Source organism: Anser brachyrhynchus, assembly GCF_964034855.1.
Source record: "Anser brachyrhynchus genome assembly, chromosome: 8".
Taxonomy (NCBI): Eukaryota; Metazoa; Chordata; class Aves; order Anseriformes; family Anatidae; genus Anser; species Anser brachyrhynchus.
In genome coordinates, this window is record NC_137702.1 from 23,310,082 (window position 1) to 23,328,203 (window position 18,122).

General features: G+C 40.2%; 1 protein-coding gene across 6 annotated transcripts in view; it reads left to right on the forward strand.

Moving 5' to 3' along the window:
- DNM3 (dynamin 3) overlaps nt 1-18,122 on the forward strand; it is a 180,827-nt gene that overhangs the window by 104,303 nt on the left and 58,402 nt on the right. For 5 of the 6 annotated variants that reach the window (XR_013954166.1, XM_080601703.1, XM_080601704.1 and 2 more), the window contains 2 exons: nt 6,184-6,293; nt 17,423-17,534. Coding sequence is in view for 4 of the 6 variants with exons in the window: in XM_080601703.1 (XP_080457829.1) it covers nt 6,184-6,293; nt 17,423-17,534 (222 nt within the window). In the remaining 2 variants the exon portion in view is untranslated. The remainder of the gene's footprint in view (nt 1-6,183; nt 6,294-17,422; nt 17,535-18,122) is intronic. The other variant, XR_013954167.1, reaches the window with a different exon arrangement.

Consider the following 18,122-nt stretch of genomic DNA (forward strand, 5'->3'; position numbering starts at 1 on the left):
TTAGCTGCAGTTTTCGGTTTGCCATCTTCAGCTTTGTTTTGTATAAGGGACACTTCTCTGACATGGTAGAGGATAAAGTCTTGTAACATTGAGGGAACGTAAGATTTGGTATTTCTGCTTCTTTCTCTTAGCAGGCTGGGTTACCATCCTAAGCCTTTGTCACATTTTTGTGTTGAGATTCTCAGTCGGCAGCTCTCATTTTATTCTCCAGCATTTTCCTAGGATTGTTTCTGTTAAATGTTGCGTAATGGTGGTTCTGTGTCATGGCTGATATTTAATTATATATATATCTACATGTGACAGTTTTCTAATGTCATATGCGATTTTTCCTGTCAATGTAGGTACATGTAATAAAAACTGCTTCCTTCATAATGTACACCCATGGTGATGCAGCGCAGGTACAGAGTTCCCACCTGCGTGCTGATGGGAGAGCAGGCAGGGGAGCGGAGGTGCGTCACGGAGGCGTCGTCCCCCTGCCTGTGGAGGAGTCTCAGGGAGTGAGATACTCAAACTATTTTTTTCTTTTGCCTAAAGTTTTTGCCCGAAAACTTTAACTTGAGCACTTTGGGAGTCATTTGTATGTGTGTGAGTGCTTCTTGATGCCTGGGTGGCTGACTTCATTGAAGAATTAGGATCTGTTGTGGCAAACTCAGCAACTGCAATAGGAAACTTTTAAAACAACATCCTTTTAGTTGACAGACATCAGCTGTCTCTGCTGAAAACACTGTTAGGTATGTGGTTCTTTCTTGGAATAGAGGATCTGCATGGTGGTCAAAGATGATCTGGTTTCAGCGGGCAAAGAAAAAGTCTCAAAGAAGTGTTTGGTTTCAATGCTTTATCATCGACAGCTAAAACCACGTAGGAGCTGATGGCAGAAGGCGGGAGGGAGAGGTACATAGGTGGAAGGAACACAGTCTCGTCATCTGCAATTTATTAAGTATTCTTTTGCTATGCTTTCTGTAAAAATGTTAAAATGTTTACATACGCGTTGTTTTTCTGTCAAAGCAGCTCCTTCGGCATGTTATAGACAATTTAGAGTTATGTTTTCTACAGCTGTACCCAGGAGTATGTTCAGGCCTGAATTCCGCTAAGTTGTCTGTAACTAAATGACTTGCCTTGTTTTTCTACAAAAGTTTGGAGTAATATGAAAGTATCTTATGCTTCATTTTTCAGCTTTAGAGCCAAGTGTGGTAAAGCAAAGACCATTGTGAAGATGCTGTGTGGCTTTCTAAACAGAGAGAAAAATAAACCGAAATAGAAACTCAGTAAAATGCTCTTGGGTGTATTTAAAGTTAGAATATGGTTAACTCTTGGTTATTGATTTAAATACTATAAAAGTTGCTATGAAATAATCTAAGAGTTTGCATTTCCATCAGATGCCACAGAGTGGGTTATTCTGCACTGGCAGTGAAGGCAGCTCCTGGATGTAAATAGGTCTGAGCCTTTTCTCTTCAAGAGTAAGCAGGCATATTTCTAGCACACCCCACCAGCATTTCTTGGCACTTTTTTTCTCTTCTTTCTTTAATATAGATCATTCTGGCTCAGCAGGTTCACGAGCCACTACTTCTTGTGTCTGTCTCTAAAATGGGGATAATGATCCAGCCATCCAAAAGAGTACAGCACTATAGAACATCTTCGTTTTGGTCTTACTTTGTGCCTCTGCTGCTTAATGTCTTTGTCAAGCTTGGCTTTCAAGTTCCACCTCCGTGTTTTAGCACCCTGATGGCAGGATACCTTAATGGTGCTCTGCCGTCAGCGGCTGCCCACAAAGACGAGGTCTGGCAGCTCAGGTCAGCGCTAGGCCCGAGTTACTGAGGGGGTCCAGATGCTGGGAGCTGTAGGGTGCTGGTGGGGAAATCTAGTTCAGAGGCAGAAATGTCAGCCTTCTGCCTGCTGCTCCTAAGCTTTAATTCAAAACTGTCCTTCCTCACCTCATGATTTTGAAGTAGTTCGCTATTTTGCCTCACAATGCCCAATACTTTTGACAGAGGTGTTTTGTGGATACCTTCATTTGCTGTTAGTGTCTTGATAGCTCTTCCATCAATACAAACGACGTACAGAATAAAACCCCGCTGTAAAACAGCCTTTGCCAAGCTTTTCTAGCGTGGTCTGCACTTCCAGTTGGGAGCTTGATTGCTTTGGACTTGGAGCCCCCACAATTCGTGCAGAGAGTTCGGTTTGGGTTGGTGTCGTGACCCCTAGACTGGAAACTGGCGTTCTAAAACTTATTTAAAAGTGGTCAGCAAATTGCCTTAATTCCCAGTGACATAAGTGACAGTGCCATTAGGTCAACGTTCACTTAAGACATATCTCGCAGTCTGAGCATTATATATTTGCGTTGTCGTGCCTGAATTCTGCTTCTGGTCCTCAGGATATACAACGAGTAGTTTGTCCTGCATGCTGCTGTTGTGCAGTCCCTGGCCTGAAGGGACAAATGAGAAAACCCTCTTTATTAATGGGAAGGTGAGGAAGTAATTGAACCATTTCTTTCCCTTGAAGAATTCTGTTACCCTTATAATTCAGCTAGCTGCAGTTGTGTCCAAGGTTTCTTCTTCTGCTGTTCTGACAGAACCTACAAAGCTCCTAAAGCAGCAGTAGGGGGAAAACGTAGCTTTACATTGTCTCTGCCTCTGGCTGAAAGCAGAATCAAGTTCATTAGATTTGAAGTCCTGGCTGGGACCGTGCTGGGGGCAGGGAGCTGCCTTTGTATTTTTTGCATCCCTTGTGCCATTTTGGACTTCAGCAGTATTTATTTTTAGTACGTTTAAACACTGCAGAAGGAAGGGGCAGTTGTAATATGGCATATTTACATCATGCTGTCAGTTCCTGGCAGCTTATTTGCCTGTCAGAGAGCAGGAGAGAACTAGTCCATTAAGGATGTGAGTGCTACTTATGCTCACGAGTGGTGAAACATCGTCTCAAGGGTCGGAAGGCCTTCCCCAGCTAGCAGGTTGGTTTGTTTTTCTAAGGTGCATTATGTGGATTTTTTTCATGTCATGGAGACAGGAATGGGCCACGCTACCTCCCACTTTTTCCCTCTGCTCCTCTACGCTGCATAGGAAAGAGAAAAGCAAAGTCTGTGGACATGAGATCAGCGTGTGCTGGTTTTTCCCTTCATGTCATGCTTAATTTTTCCCCTCATGTCATGCTTAAGTTCTCTGCCCCTTTATAAAAATAAAAGTCTATAAATAAAAAAGAACAAATGCTGAGGGGGACAAACTGGACCCACAGCTATGTGCATGTCGTCACTTGTAGAAGTGCGCCTAGCCCCATTCCTCCCAGGCTTCGTACATTCCCCGTTTCTTACGCTGTCAGCTTCTCAGGATGGGAAACATGCACAGATACAGTGCTGGCTGGAGAATTTTTGCCCTGCCATAATGTGATATTAATTGAGCTAAGGCTGAAATGTTGTTGCATTCATCTTGTGTTAAATTAGCTCATGCTCTGTGTGTGTGTGTGTGTGTATATATGATTTTTTTCCTCTTTGTTTGGAAAAACTGTTGCTCTGGGTTTTGCTGCCATGCTTGAATGCTGCAGTAATACCTTTCTCCTGGAATTAAGCAATACTTAGGTCTGATCTCTCGTATGTGACACGCAGTCTCTGTTAGGATTTCAAGCCTAGGCACCCTGTGATTTCCCTTTCTTGGAAACTGCGCTGTCTCAGCATGCGGGTAGGAGGCCATGTAAATAAATACCAACCACTTCTTAGCCTTCAGTAGGCATTTCCTTTTTCCTGGTGGCTACAGAAGAAACACTTTCTCACAGTTTGGCACCAAACGTTTATAAAACTTTCCTGCTTCTGGAATTTTCATTTAGACAATCAGATTCTTGGTATAGCTTTTTCGTTGGTTCCTATTTTTACTCATCTGTAGTTGCCTGGTTTATCAGTAAACCATGTCTGTCAGAATAAGCACTTAGCAGAAGCTTCTAAATTTCTGGTAATGGAATAGTAAAAGATTCTAAACAAATTTTCTAATAATGAAAGATCAATTTAAAGAATAAAAATCAAGCTTATCTGGTTTTCTTAGTTATGATGGCATAAATAACATAGAATTTTCTGCCCAAAAGGTGTTTTATTATCTACCCTAAATGCTTAAAATCAAAACCAAATATCTTATTTTACCATGTAGTCCAGCATTCAACTGGAAAATATGATTTGCTTTTAATCCAAATGTTAATATGTTTTCAATTTATGTATTAGAATATTTTTTCAAGTTTGGGCCACTTTGTTGGGGCAGCAAAGCTAATGTGTTGTTACCTTTTAAATGCTACCAGTACTATTTAGCACTTAAGTTTATAATATCAAAACAGATCACATCAATCAAAGTCAGTGTTAGAGGACAGTGCACGTCTCCTATTTTTTATCTGTATGTATTTTATCTATAAGTTCCATATCTAGTTTTATTTACTACTTATTTGTTTAATTTTTTGTTAGTAAATTACTAATTTACTTTGCTTAGTTTTATTTATCTCAGTGGTAATGCTTACTGAATAGTTGACAGTATCCTCTCCTTTCAGTTTGCTGATCTCAAAGGCTCAGAGAGCATATATTCCATGCGAGCAGAATACAGACGTGAGCTCTGACAAACAGCTGTAGGCTGGCACAGAACTAGACTCCTTAGAACTATACTCCCTCATTGGAATTCTTGGTAGATGGGAGAGTGCAGAATATACTATATGTGATCTTCTGTGGGCATACTTTCTAGGATGGCTAAGCCAGAGGCAATTTGAAGATAGATCAGACACTTTTTACGTAATACTCCCACACTGGATTTCATAACTTTTGTATTTAACAAAACAAGACAGTAGGAACCATGCTTTACCAGAATGCCCTTTGAAATATGCTTTTCCCTCTACTGAGTTCTGTTATAAAGCTGTCTAGGAAAGTGAGCCATTGTTGGACACATCACTATAATATTTTTATAGTTTCACTCTTAGATACATTCTCAGCTAGTTTAGTTTTGCAATCTGCTGAAGCTTAGCCAAGTTAAATTGCTTCTGCCCTCCCAGCACACACATCTCAGTCTAGCTAGAACTTCTTCCAGTTCTTTGCAGTGGAAGTTACTTTTGTGTATTTCTTCTGGAAACAACATGGAAATACGTATTGAGAAAAATGAGTCCTAGCTAGGCTTGGCCCCTTTGCCCTGTCTTAGGGCACGATAAAGTGTTATCACAGGCATGTTTCTTACCTGAGTCAACCACGTAATGTCCCTGTTCACAATTCTCCAGCAAGTGCTCTGGATGCTAGATCTCATAGCTAGTTCTAACTATGGCTAGATGGAGGCCAGGTAGTCTTGCTTCATGTTGGCAGGTAAGGGACTGTGAGAAAATCCTCCGCTTTCTTCCTTTGGTGATTTATTTTGGGGTTTTGCCGTGGTTTATCTGTCAGTGAGAGGACTTAAAGGAAGTCTAACACAGCAGGAACAGGTCATAATCATTGCACTTTTTTGTTCTGACCACATAAAGTAGCTTGAGGGTGTTTCTAGTCCTTAATTTAGAGTGTCAGGAAGCAAGACACTAAGAAAAGTTGAAACTTGACTGATGAGACTGTGCTGTAAATTAGAGTTGTGACGCAAATGAGAAAGGAGTTCACAACAGCAAGAGTGAATAGATTATTCTTGCTGTGTGGATAAATGAGCTGGTTAGATTGGAGATCAGTCTTGTTTATGTACAGTATATATAAAACCTTGTTTTTTCTATGATTTTTTATTTTCCACTGGTGAAAATAAAATTGTCCCTGGGATCAGCAAATGCCAGCACAAAATAAGTGATACCTGATTAATTTCATATCATGGGTTACTCCAGTTGCTACACAGACTTGGTATGAGTGTTCTGTATTGATTAAATTCTATTCAGTTAAATTTGAACCTTTTATATTTAGAAATCAGAGGAATGTAGAAGAATAAATGTCAATATATATTTCTGACGGAGTTTTTATTTTTATTTTTTTATTAGAAAACATTTTAATAGGGTCAGTGAAAAACAACTGGAATTGAGGTTTCATTTCTGTTGCAGACATGTCTATGAGAGATAACCAGACATTTCAGTTTGGGATATTTCCTTATAATAAATGTCCCAAAGGCATTGCTGACTAAACGGAGCATGCTGGTATCAGGCTTCTTTGAGACTTCTCACATAGCATTGGTTGGTTTAATCTGTTTTGTTTTGTTTTGTTTTTCCTAGGAAAAAGAGAAGAAGTATATGCTTCCTCTGGACAACTTGAAAGTGCGTGATGTTGAAAAGAGCTTCATGTCTAGCAAACATATCTTCGCATTGTTTAACACAGAGCAGAGGTAAGAGAATGTGCTGTTCTGCAGATAGTGCTATAAAGGTGCATCTGGCCAAGCATTTTAATAACTGGGAGTGCAGTTCTGGTATTTCCACTGTGTTGAGTGAACAAAGATCACGATACTTTTGATTTATCTGCTTCCTTGCTGTTGCATAATCATGGGATGAAAGGTTAGTGTCCTCCTAGCCACTCGTGGGGTGAAACAGCTCCATGATTAGTCATCTAGTTTTTCTGTATGGCTGAATAATCATCTCCTGATCCTATTCTTGTTTTGTTTGGCAATCTCCTAGGCTTACCAAAACATTCATGACTTCTGTACCTTGTGACAAGATTTAACTGGTGTAAATCACAAAAGTGTCATTGCTTTCCACTTTCTCCAGTGGAAAAACTTGCTTGCCTGTAATCTTGAGAGTCATTCTATTGTTTGTTTGGGTTTAAATACAGCTGAATGGAGAACAAATGAAATTCCTCTGCCTCTCTAATTCACAAGAATCTTTGCTTTGTAGTGTTTTGACTCATCCTTTCTTTTCAGGCTCTGTCCTCTGATTTAAGTGGTTTGGGCACTCTGTGGAAGCCTGCTCAGGGGGCACAGCCAATTCAGATAACTGCACAAATAAGTCCAGAAAACATGAGAACAGGCAAACAAACAAACAGAAAATACGGTGACTTGTATTTTCATTGATTTATTACTGTGGAAAAGAGTTACATTTGCAGCTAGCTTGGTGGAATTGCATTTCAGCAGATGAGGTGCAAGTTCTAGAAATTCTTTTTCAGGAAAATAAGTAAAATCACTTCTATTGCTAACATGAATCGATGCCATTGTTCTCCTCTTCTGCTAAGTCCCTTCACACCCACTCCCCCCCCAGTCACCAAAGCTAGGCAATACAGTCAGATGTTGCACAAGTTGATGAGGGCTGGATGTGGCTCCCTGCAGAGCCAGCTGTTGTTGCTCCCGAACTGGCCAGAAATAGTCCTTTCAGAAGCAAAGAAAGCCCCTCCCTCCTGCAAAGTAAAAGCAAAGGACAGGGCTTCTGGGCTGTCAAGTTTCTGCTGGCTCCAGAAACATGAGGACGCAACGTGAGTCTCACTCTGAACTGCCCCGTGAAGGCTTTGCCTACATCTGCTGACATCTCAGCTAACCCACATGTGGACATTGTCTGCCAGAGAAATGCCCTTTGAAAGTATGTCTCTCAAATACTTGCTGGGAATACGATTTCAAACACTTGACCACTTGTATTTCTGGAGCACAGAAAAACACTTGGAAAAACGTTTCATGTTTTGAAAAAGCTTATATGATCTTCAGATGCTGGAAATTAATATAATTCAAGCTATTCCACTATAGATATGCATGAATCATCCTGCTATTGCACGTACTTCAGTCAAGAAAGATAACTCTGTCCTGGTGTTATAATTTGTTAATTATAGCTTGATATTTCTCCTTAGTTTGGTTAATGTTCAAATGTTTTCATCATCTTAAATATTAATCGCTGAACTGCTGTGAAAATCCAAGGGAAGCATTCATTTCCCTTGGCAAAATTGGGATTTTGTGTGTTATATAGCTGTACTTTTGCTTTTTCTCCGGATCTTCATACGTACTGGACAGCAAGGATTTCAAAGTCAGATGTCTAAAATGTTTGCCATGTCTGCAATAACCCCGCCCGTTCGGGCTGTGAGCAGACCTTAAAGCGTCTGCAAGCTGCTCTAAAAACATCCTTCTATCTATATGGGCATGTTAAGACATGACAGCACAGTGATAAGATGATAAAATAACTGCCGTGGGAGAGGCTGTTGATGAGGACAGTCCTCCAGCTTAAAAGGAGGCAGAATGTGTTCTTGAAGAAGCATTTATTGTTCTAATTACAACGGCAATCCCTCCGTTACTGTGAAACAGATGATTTTATATTTTTCAAGATTTGCCTTCTTGCATAGACCAGTGAAAAGAAGCTTAGTATCACTGTGCTTCCCCTGTCTCTTAAATTCATAGTTTGTGTCAGCAGAAGCAGGGATCTGTAAGGTCCCTTCCAACCCAAACCGTTCTGTTATTCTCTGATACTGCAACTGGAGTGAAGTGATCCGGCCCTCAGCTGGAGACTTGTGTGCCCTTTCCCACTTTCCTAGGGAAACTGAAACATGGAAATGGTAAAAATCTGTTGAAGTAAGGAGTCTCGTTGTTTTATTTTCTGCTGATGTATTGATCTCGTTTCTGAATATATAGGGGACTAAATATTGTTTGCTTTTCCAAAATTCATGTAGTAACTTAGTTTCTAGTTTCTTTTGAAAACCTAGTAATTGGGAAAGAAAGCAGCTTTCTTTTTCTGAGTTTACCCACCGAGGGTTCTGGCTATGGAAATGTTTTACTAGTTAAGATGTAGATCATTAAAGAACAAAGGCAAAATCATCTACTCTGGCTTGATTGACAATAGCATGGAGATTATTCTCTTTTTTCCGTAATCTATAGGTTTGTTTTTTTCCTTGACTGTGCAAACTTTCTTAGTGTTCAATTAAAATATTTTAATTTTCAAGTAAAATCTGTTTAGGAGAAGAACTCTAATCAGCTTGTTCTCATTTTCATTCCCAGCCCTTCACTGCATAGGTATTTGCTGCAGCCATATGTTTCTGATACTGTACGTTTCAATAGTTTCCTGGATTATGCACTGCATTTTTTCCATTTATGAAAACCTTTCCAGTTCTGAAATACAGTTACCAGGAAAATCCTCATTTCACTGCATAGAAGGAAAAACCATCTTGAGTCAGGAGGCTTGGGGATAGAGGCAAAAGGAAACTAACAGTATCTGTCATTTTGATTTACTGCAGAAGTCAACAATTCTCTGACAGGAATCAAATGTGACTTGGTAATGTATAGTAAATGGAGACTGTGATGATTGATTTCACAGTGAAGATAAATTCTCATGAAACGAACATAATTGCAAGGCTATGAAAACCCTCCATTGTGAAATAGTTAAATTATTTTCCTGTTACTTTCTAATTAAAATTTTAAAAAAAGGGGGAAAAAAAAAGAGAAACCTTGGTGTGAAATAGATAAAGTATTTCTAAAAGAGGAGGGATGTGGTGGGGAGGGGTGGTTTAGAGTTTTGTTTTTTGGCAAACTTGATTTATTTAAAACTTTAGAGTGGGTCTGTGTACTTATTTTATAGACACCAAGAAAGACCTTTGGAGATGGACTCCTCTTGTTCACTTACCTCAGCAGCACTGGGTATTACAGCCAAGCACATTAGAGCAAGTGCCCTTTGACTCGTGGTTCATTTTTGGCAGTGTCCATCTATGTGACTCTGCCTCTAAGCAACTGCAGTTGAGCTGCAGGGTTGGGCAGTATGCATCTGAACCGAAGTCTGTCAAGAACGTGAGTTCTCGTTTGTGCTGACCATCCTTTTCTCTTCCCTTTCTATCTCCACATTAAGCTGCTGGCAAGTCTTTTAGACTGGAAAAGAGATCAAATGTATTCAAAGTATTTGAAAATAACCATGCTGTAGAAAAATACTAATGTATGTGGTGCTTTTTTTGTTTGTTTGTTTTTGTACTGGGTACTTTTGCTCACTCTTGTGAGCAGAGGAGTGATAGAAAGTAAAATCATCCTTTTCAGAGCGTGATTATGAGGATTTTTTGCAAAGGACTTGAATCCTGGCTGTTCCTCTCTGTGCAGTGAGATATGCCATGATGCTGTTCTTGAGTACTGCCCAGTATTCCCACAGGGCTGGAGCTCGAGTCCGGGAGCCCAAGGACTGGAGCCAGCTCTTGAGACTCCTGCGAACACAAGGCAGTTGGAGATTTTTCCCTGGTGGCGTGAGGAGATGAAGGGGTGGCAAAATTGTGTAGATGTAGCTGCTGATTGACTTTCCTAAGCAGAGCTAAGAATGGAGGAGAGAGGATTTTGTCGGCTTACGTACCGTAGGTTCACCTTTTGTGTCAGAACTGACGGATATGTGAGACTCTTTTGCAGAGTTCAAGAACAAACAAATCAAATTCTTCCCAGCCCAGGAAATTTACTTTGCTTCTAGGATTTCCCTTTGCCTATTCCTCACTTATTTCCCATAAAAAAATCCAGTGATTGGCACTTTTAAGTAAATACTATGGTTTGGGACAAGAACTATAGTCTTAAATGTGCCTCCCTTTAGGATCTATGTAATGGTTGCGTATCAGTAGCCTTTCTTATGCAGGAAGCTCTTTTTGAGAAGATCCCATCAAGTCTCCCTGCTCTTCTACTTCCCTGCCCTGCAGGATCCAGATGAAACACAACAACCATGTTACCTTCCTCTCCTCTGTGGTTCTGTATTCTAGCAGGATGTGAGGAATGAATTCAAAGCACAGAACCATTCCTCTGTCTTCACAAGAACAGGTCCCTGAAAATGAAACGCTCCTCAATAATTGTGAAGCAGTGTGACAGCTACCATCCCTGCGTGAGAGCTGACTCTCTGGGGCAGGCTTATTGGACAAACAGATCCCTAATCTCAAAAACAGATGAATGCCAACGGGCAGAGCCATCAAAAGAAAGCTTTGAGGGCACCCAATACGACTGGAAATATAGCTGCCAGATGATAAATTTTAGCTACTGGCTCCTGAGCACACACTGTCAGGAATCATAAAGCCCAAGAAACTGCATTGTCTGCTAGGACCCAGGAAAGTACACTATGTCTACCGAGTGAGAGGTACGACAGTATTTATTCTAGGTACCTGTTGTTGGCTGAATGTTGCCCTAGATGGGGATGGTGGAGCAAAAGTCTTCCCTGGGACTCCAAGTGCATTAGAAATTTAAGTACTGATTTTCTTCTTACAGACAACAACTGGTTAACTGCTGTGTGTCTATAAGGGAAATTGGGAAAGAGCCAAAATAAAGGGAACTAGTGAAAGGAGACCGGGTCAGGGAGGTGTTGGATGGAAGCCAGGCTAAAGGAGAAAAGCCTAAGATGAGATGTATGTTAGTTACTGTTTTTGAATTGCTAAGAAAGCTAAGCCCCAGGAAAAGCTGGACTGTAAGCTAGTCACAGCCCTCTCTGTTAGAAATGGAAGAAAGAGAATCTATTTAAGTAAAAAGAAAAAAAAAATCAAGAAAAAAGCTGCTGAGGTTTGTAAACAAGCTATAAGAGCTGGGGAATACAATATTTAGGAGTAGGAGAAATGCATAAACCCAAACAAGAACTAGCCCTTGTGCCCCCAACTCTATTCCATTAAAAGTAAAATGAATTAAAATCTGGAATATTTCATTCTTGTCATTATTGAGAAGAATTCTTTGTATGATAAATAAAACAGGATGGTAGATGGGTGGTGCGAGTATTGAGGTCTAAAATTGGCGTTAGAGAGCAAAGAAGGATTCTCAGGCAAAGAAACTGCAATGCCAAACCTGTATCTTAAATCTGGGTTGATACCTGAAGAAAATTCCCAAAGAGAGTGTAGGATCTGAAACATCAGTGACACCTACCAGAGAGACAGGTGGTGTAAGCATGGGCCAAGTCATGGTAAACGTGATTCAGCTTGCAGGACACCTCCTTGCTGGCTCACCATGACCCTGAAAGGCCACCAAGGCCACCACTGCCGCATGCGCAGAAGCCCAGGCTGGAGCCGTGGACGTGCTCCCTCCGTGCGTGGCGAGGCTCTGACAGCTGGGAGCAGCTTTTGTGTCTGTGTGGCCCGCAGGGCAGGTTCCAAAACCGGCTTCCATCCCCTACCACAAAAATGATCAAACCTTCTTCTCTAGGGAGTTACGGAATATTTTTGTGCCAGTTACTGCAGCTTTTGGCCTACGTGATGCTAGTTTTGGCTGCGTTTCTGTTCTGGATTACATATAGAACTTTAGATATTCCATTGTCCAGGGTTGGCTATATGCTAGTCAGCATCTCTTCTGTTAATTTTCACCGTAAACTTGTTTGTTTGTGTGTGTATTTGTGTGTGCAAACTTGAAAACATCCCTATACTTCTGGGAGATCGCTTACATGAGTTAATGGCAAAAACCTTAAGTGCTGCTATTTCATGCCATTGTCTCCGAGATGGTCTCTCTGGCTTTTCTGGATATTAAGAAAAAAGTCTTCAGAGACTTGTGTAATTAATTTTAATTAACATTCACATTGGACTGATCTGAAATGGCACGCCTTGATAGAAAATGTTAGTCATTGCTGTTAACTCATAGCAGATGGCCGGTTTGGGTTCTTTAAAATATATGATTTACAGAGCCTCCAGTAGAGCTCTCTTACAAGAAAAATAGTGCATATAGTGAGACCTGCCGCTGCGGAGTTACAGGTGGCTAAAATGGTACACTGAGACTAAGGCTGAACAAGCGGAGTGTGTCGAGTGGCGCTGCCCATTGAATAAGCAGAAGATACACAGTGGAGTTTTTCGGGGTTATCTTTCTCAGTTGTGCACGTATATTTGCAGTACCTGGATTTTGTTATTTTCTCCACTTTTCACTTTAGGTGACTAATTACCAAGCCCATATTCGGTGTGATTTCGTTTTCAATCAAATCAAACATATGTAAGAATTGAATCCCTTGCATTTGTTGTGGAATAAAATTGGGCCAATTTGCATATGGTTCCAGATTTTGTGTTCATTTTACTTCTGCTTGCATCCTAATAAAAGATCAGTAGTTTACCAAAAAAAAAAAACAAAGATTTTGGATGATGAGCACAATTATTTGTAATCCCCATGAAGGCAGATAGCAATGCATCTTTCACTCTGTGAGTAGTTTTGCTCACCTCAGTGTCACTGTTTAACTTCAGTGTGTTTTGTGTTCTTTGCAGGATTAAAGTTAAATTGGCTTAAAGGCACAATTCTAAAAATTTCAATAATATTCTTGCTCTCTAATTGCAGTTCTGTCTCCTCCTATATATTGGCAGGTTTAGGGGCATCCGCATTAAATCTTGGTTTGTTTTTCTCTCTCTTAAATAAATAAATAAATATAATAATAATAGCCTGCACATAATAATATAGCTTTGTCTACTGAAATATTCCAGATCCAACCCAATCTAAAAGCTATGCATATATGGATATGTGTTAATTTATGTGCATGCATATCAACTGGATTTGTAATGTATATAAAGTAATTGCCTTTAAAATTTTTCCAGGTTTGTTGAAGCTAAATATTTAATCTTATCTTGGTATTAAGAAGTTACAAAAGATACTTTATGTCTTGAGGTCTAGCACTTGTTCAGATAGCAAACAGTTTTGATGTGCAGTCACTGCAGGGGGAAACCTGCAGGTGTTGAGTCCACTGTAGTAGACATCCAGAAAGTTCTTTGTGATACCCACTTCGCAGAAATTCCACTGTTGGTCCTGGATCCTATAGCTTTGCTTTTACATAGACAATTGAACCTTCCCTACGCAGCGTTGACAAGCCAGGGTTCGGGACTAGTGGGACAGGAATCTCGGTAACTTACAGGGCTCAGTCTTCAGTCTCATCTGGCACTCCTGTTCCCTTGTGTATGCTTTCAGATACCGTATTCTGTTACGGCTTGTTCTTCTTAGGATTATTCTGTGATGGGAGGGGTTAAAGAAGTAGCTATGCACAATGTAAAGGCTGTTTCTGCATTAGGTAGTTTGCTTTGGACCCTGAAATATATGGGGGAAAGGAATTCAGAGTGCTGGAAACAAAGGTAATGGTAAAGTGAAGTTGTATAAACCAAGTTACAGCTGGGTGTCTGCTGGGCTCACAAGTAATGGGTCTCTAGACTCTGGTCTACAGAAGATGTGTTCCGAGGAGGGAACCATCCCAGAATCAGAAATGACACTTTTTAGTCTACTTGGCTGCTCATCACCATGAGAAATTCTGTTGTGATTTTTTTCCGGAATGCACATCTTGAGGTCTGTGTATTTAGGCTATGGCAAAACCTGCAGATAACAAATGGTAATCTTCTGTATTTTCCATTCTTGGAGGGGGAAGTATTTTAATTTCTAGTAAGGTAGCTATAGATCTATTTTCATGTACTGTGCAGGATATTAAATTACAATGATGAGACTCCACAGGAGGAAGCTGCATAGGTGGGTGTGGTACATGCATGTAGCTTTGCACACAGCTCCCCTGTTTGTCTGCTCACATTTTACAAATGTTAAATATCCAAGGGAAATGTGGCATGCAGATTGTACTACTAGGCATATTCCCATTTATTGTATCTGTTTTGTTTCTACAGTCCCTGAGCTTTCAAGTTGCCTGAATTTCAACAGGGCTTGTATAGCTGAGAGTTCTTTTTTGCTTCTTGGTATCCTGTACTATATCACTCTTGCATAAGTATGTGGCCGCTATAGAGATGACAATGAGAATGTGACCTCACTGTGTTCCATATGGAGTAAGTAGGTGAGGATTGAGTAGTAACTGTTCCCGTGCGCTGCTATCTTCAGCAATTTTAAAAAGTAGAAGGCAGAACAAAACAGAAAAGTTGAGTCGTTTTCAAGAACGTTTTTACAGCTTTCCATAAGATGCCAATGGCTTCCTAATGAGTAAAACATGTTAATGTGCTTTTTGTAAGATTCCACTAGTAACAGAAAAAGGACAAACTCTCTTCAGGAGTTGCTTTGGCTTTTTTTCCTTTGAAAAGTTCCTGTGCCTGTCAGCCCTTCTGGAAGAAAGAAAGGCAAAGGAAGTCTAGTAGCAAGGGAAGCTGCTTTGGGAGGCACACATCCATCTACCTGCCCTAATGTAAGCTTCCTTGGGAGCTCCAGCTTGGAGCAAATGCTTTTTAGTTCCTCCTTTATGTTGCGAAGCTGAAACCTGTGTTGCTTTGTGATGGTTGTGAAGCGCTCAGACACTGCAGTGGGAGAGGCGTAGGAGGGCTGGAGGCATTGAGCAGCTTGGTCATCAGGTGCCCCTAGACCAAGGAAAGCTCTGGATATACATGGACGCAGTAATGCAGGGCTGCCAGCTCTCCTGTGTTCGAAGTGGTCAGCTGAAATCCCTTCTCACACAGCTACACTTGCTGTAGCAAGTCACAAAATGCCAAGAAGTTTGATACAGAACATGACAATTCTGAAAAAATGTTTTCACAAGCTAGTGTCGAGTTGTTTTGCTCTCGCAGATAAGCATTTTTGGAACTTCCCTATCACTATGTTTTATGGCTTTTATGTGCTCTATTGTTATTTTTAGTCATCTTTTCGGAGGCTACCCTTTTACCATTTCAGCTTCCCTTTACTTCAGAGTTATAGCTGCTTAGTTAACTTAGCCAAAAAACTTATCGCAGTAAAAGTTTCTCCTAACAATAAATTAAGGCTTTTTTTTTTTTTTCTGGCGATTTCATTTTGCTCCTCTTTTGTTTTCATCAAGCCCTTTGTTTCATGCAGTAAATGTTGACTCCGAGTTCCACAATATTGTAAATCGATTAAAATTCAAGTGTTTTGTCATCAGTTCAAGATAACAGCATCTGAAGAGGTTGTCCAGGGCATCCTTTGCTTTAACGCATTATTGGTGTGTTTGGAGTCAGAGGAGGAAAAGGTTTAATTTTAAATTTCTAATCAATAGAAGATCCGTAGAGTTTTTAATCGTTCATTCTGCCAGTGGCTTTGCCTAAGCTATGGGATGTGATTTGTGCTCTGGTTCCTCTTGGCAGGAAACACAGCTGTGCTGCCCTGCATGGCACTGAAACGTGCCCGGGGGACATCTCCAGCCTGGATGCTCAGAGAATGGTGCAGGGTTGGTGCTGAGCACACCTGCCTGCCTGCTCGGGTGTAGCCATTGCATTGTGAGAGTTGTCACTGATGTCAGGAAATCCCAGTGTGTCCATTAGTGCTTGTAAGTTTAAATGCAGTCTCTATTTTCCCTCTATTTGATGGTGGGTATGCTCTGGTTGCCATACTGTAGTTTCACGACTGCTAATTTTGTGTGTAGGTGTGATGGTGTCTCCATGCTCAAGCAGGAACTCCTACCATTCAATAAAATTTTTTCTACACATGTTTTTCTTGAGACTGCCCCTAAAAAGCAGGGCTAGGAGCTGTCTGGTGCTACTGGTAGTAAGGGAGAAGAATTTCTGTGAGCAGTAACTACATCAAGTCAGGTGTATTATGGAAGCATGAAGATGAAATCCCACCAGACCCTGAATGCTACAGAAATTTATCTAGGCAGTGATGCTAATAGCTTTATCTCCTGGTTCTATAGGGTATTCACACTTTTTTCTCAAAATGTATGGCAGAAATCACCACTTCAATTGCATAATGAAACTGGAGAACCCCTGGTTGTTGCTGTTTTTGAAGGTTAAGTAACCCCTATCAACGTCTCTGCCACCCTCCACTCCCTCTTCTCCATAGCTTGCTACGGAAAGAAAACAGTCTTGTTGCAATGGAAGATTGATTCTTGTGCAGCTTTTAAGATCTAGCAAAATGTGGTTTCATAACCTTTGTCAGCTAAGCTTGTGGCCTTTCCTAAAAAGACTGTTGGCTGACAAATTTATAGCAATCTGGTCTGTATATAGACTATGAATTCGGAAACTAATGGCTAAACCGTAAGGGGAAAATCTGTTCTGTTTATTGGAGAATTTACAAGTACCACCTTCCTACATATTATGTATTTTTCCTTCTTTCTCTTTTCTTCCATTAAGTGATTCCCTATTCATAATGCTTATATTTATCTAATTCTATTAATGACTTGCAATAGGTGGTATTTAAACATGTCCCAGTTTTCTTACTGCTATGGCACACATCAGGGGGGCTTTAAAAAAAAAATACCTGAATGTTATTGTTTTCTTTCCCCTTTTACCGATGATGTCTAACAGCTTAAAAGGGTCCACTGAAAGGACCTAACTTGGGAAAAAGTACCATCCTTAATTGTTCTGATACGCATTGGTTACAGCAGCAATCAGTGACAAGACATGTAGTTCTGTTGGCATGTCTTATGTGTTTGTCCTCTGCATCACAAGTCTTTCTTTTCCTAAATGTGCCTTATTTTGGAAAAAGCTGGAAAATTGATTTTAAGTAATTTCACGGTACTTTCAGATGATTATTATTTCCAGAACTGTGCTGTAGCTTTCTAAGATATTTTTAAGTACTCCATGTGATTATTAAACAAGCACCTGTCTCATAAACTCTGTTGTCCAAAACAATTACCAAGTCATTTCTGATCCCAAAGGATTTTTAATTTAAAATGCTGCGTGCGTGATACAGACTAGTAAAATTCTCATTTTACAATGTGGTGCTCTTTGTTCTAGGAATGTTTACAAGGATTACCGTTTCCTTGAACTAGCCTGTGACTCCCAAGAGGAGGTGGATAGCTGGAAGGCATCTCTGCTACGAGCCGGTGTCTATCCTGATAAATCCTCAGTAAGTTAAACAGCTCACTAGTTTTCCAGTAGCTGCTCTGTTTGAGTCAGAAAAACAATCATATCATCTGGGAAAACACAGTGTCTGCAGATTTCTCAAGAAATTGTAGCCTTTTCAGTGAACTCTTCTGTGGTAATTTTTAAATATTCATAATGAAATATCTTAAGAACAATTTGTGTGTCAAACCTCAATATAAAAAAGTTCCAAAATGTTATTCATTGGAACTGGGTAGTAAAAGCATTGAGCAAATTGGATTTTTCTGAGCTTCGCTATTTCTATGAATGTCTTCTAAGGTAAAGAAGTTTATTCCTGCAAGCTCTGTCTTACAGAACTGACAGAGGCATTCCAGGCAATCATGTATATTTATTTTACTGATTCACTGCATGTTTTTGTGTATGAAACACATGCTAAACCTTTCCAAAGACTGTTTTACTCTGCTAATCATGTGAAGCAAATTGAACAGGAAATAGTGTTTAAAAAAAAAAAAAAAAGAAAAACACAAAACCAAAAACCACCTCTATTAATTACACAGAAAAGACAGAAAGTTGGGAAACGGACTATGCCCAACTATCATTTCATATTTCTTAG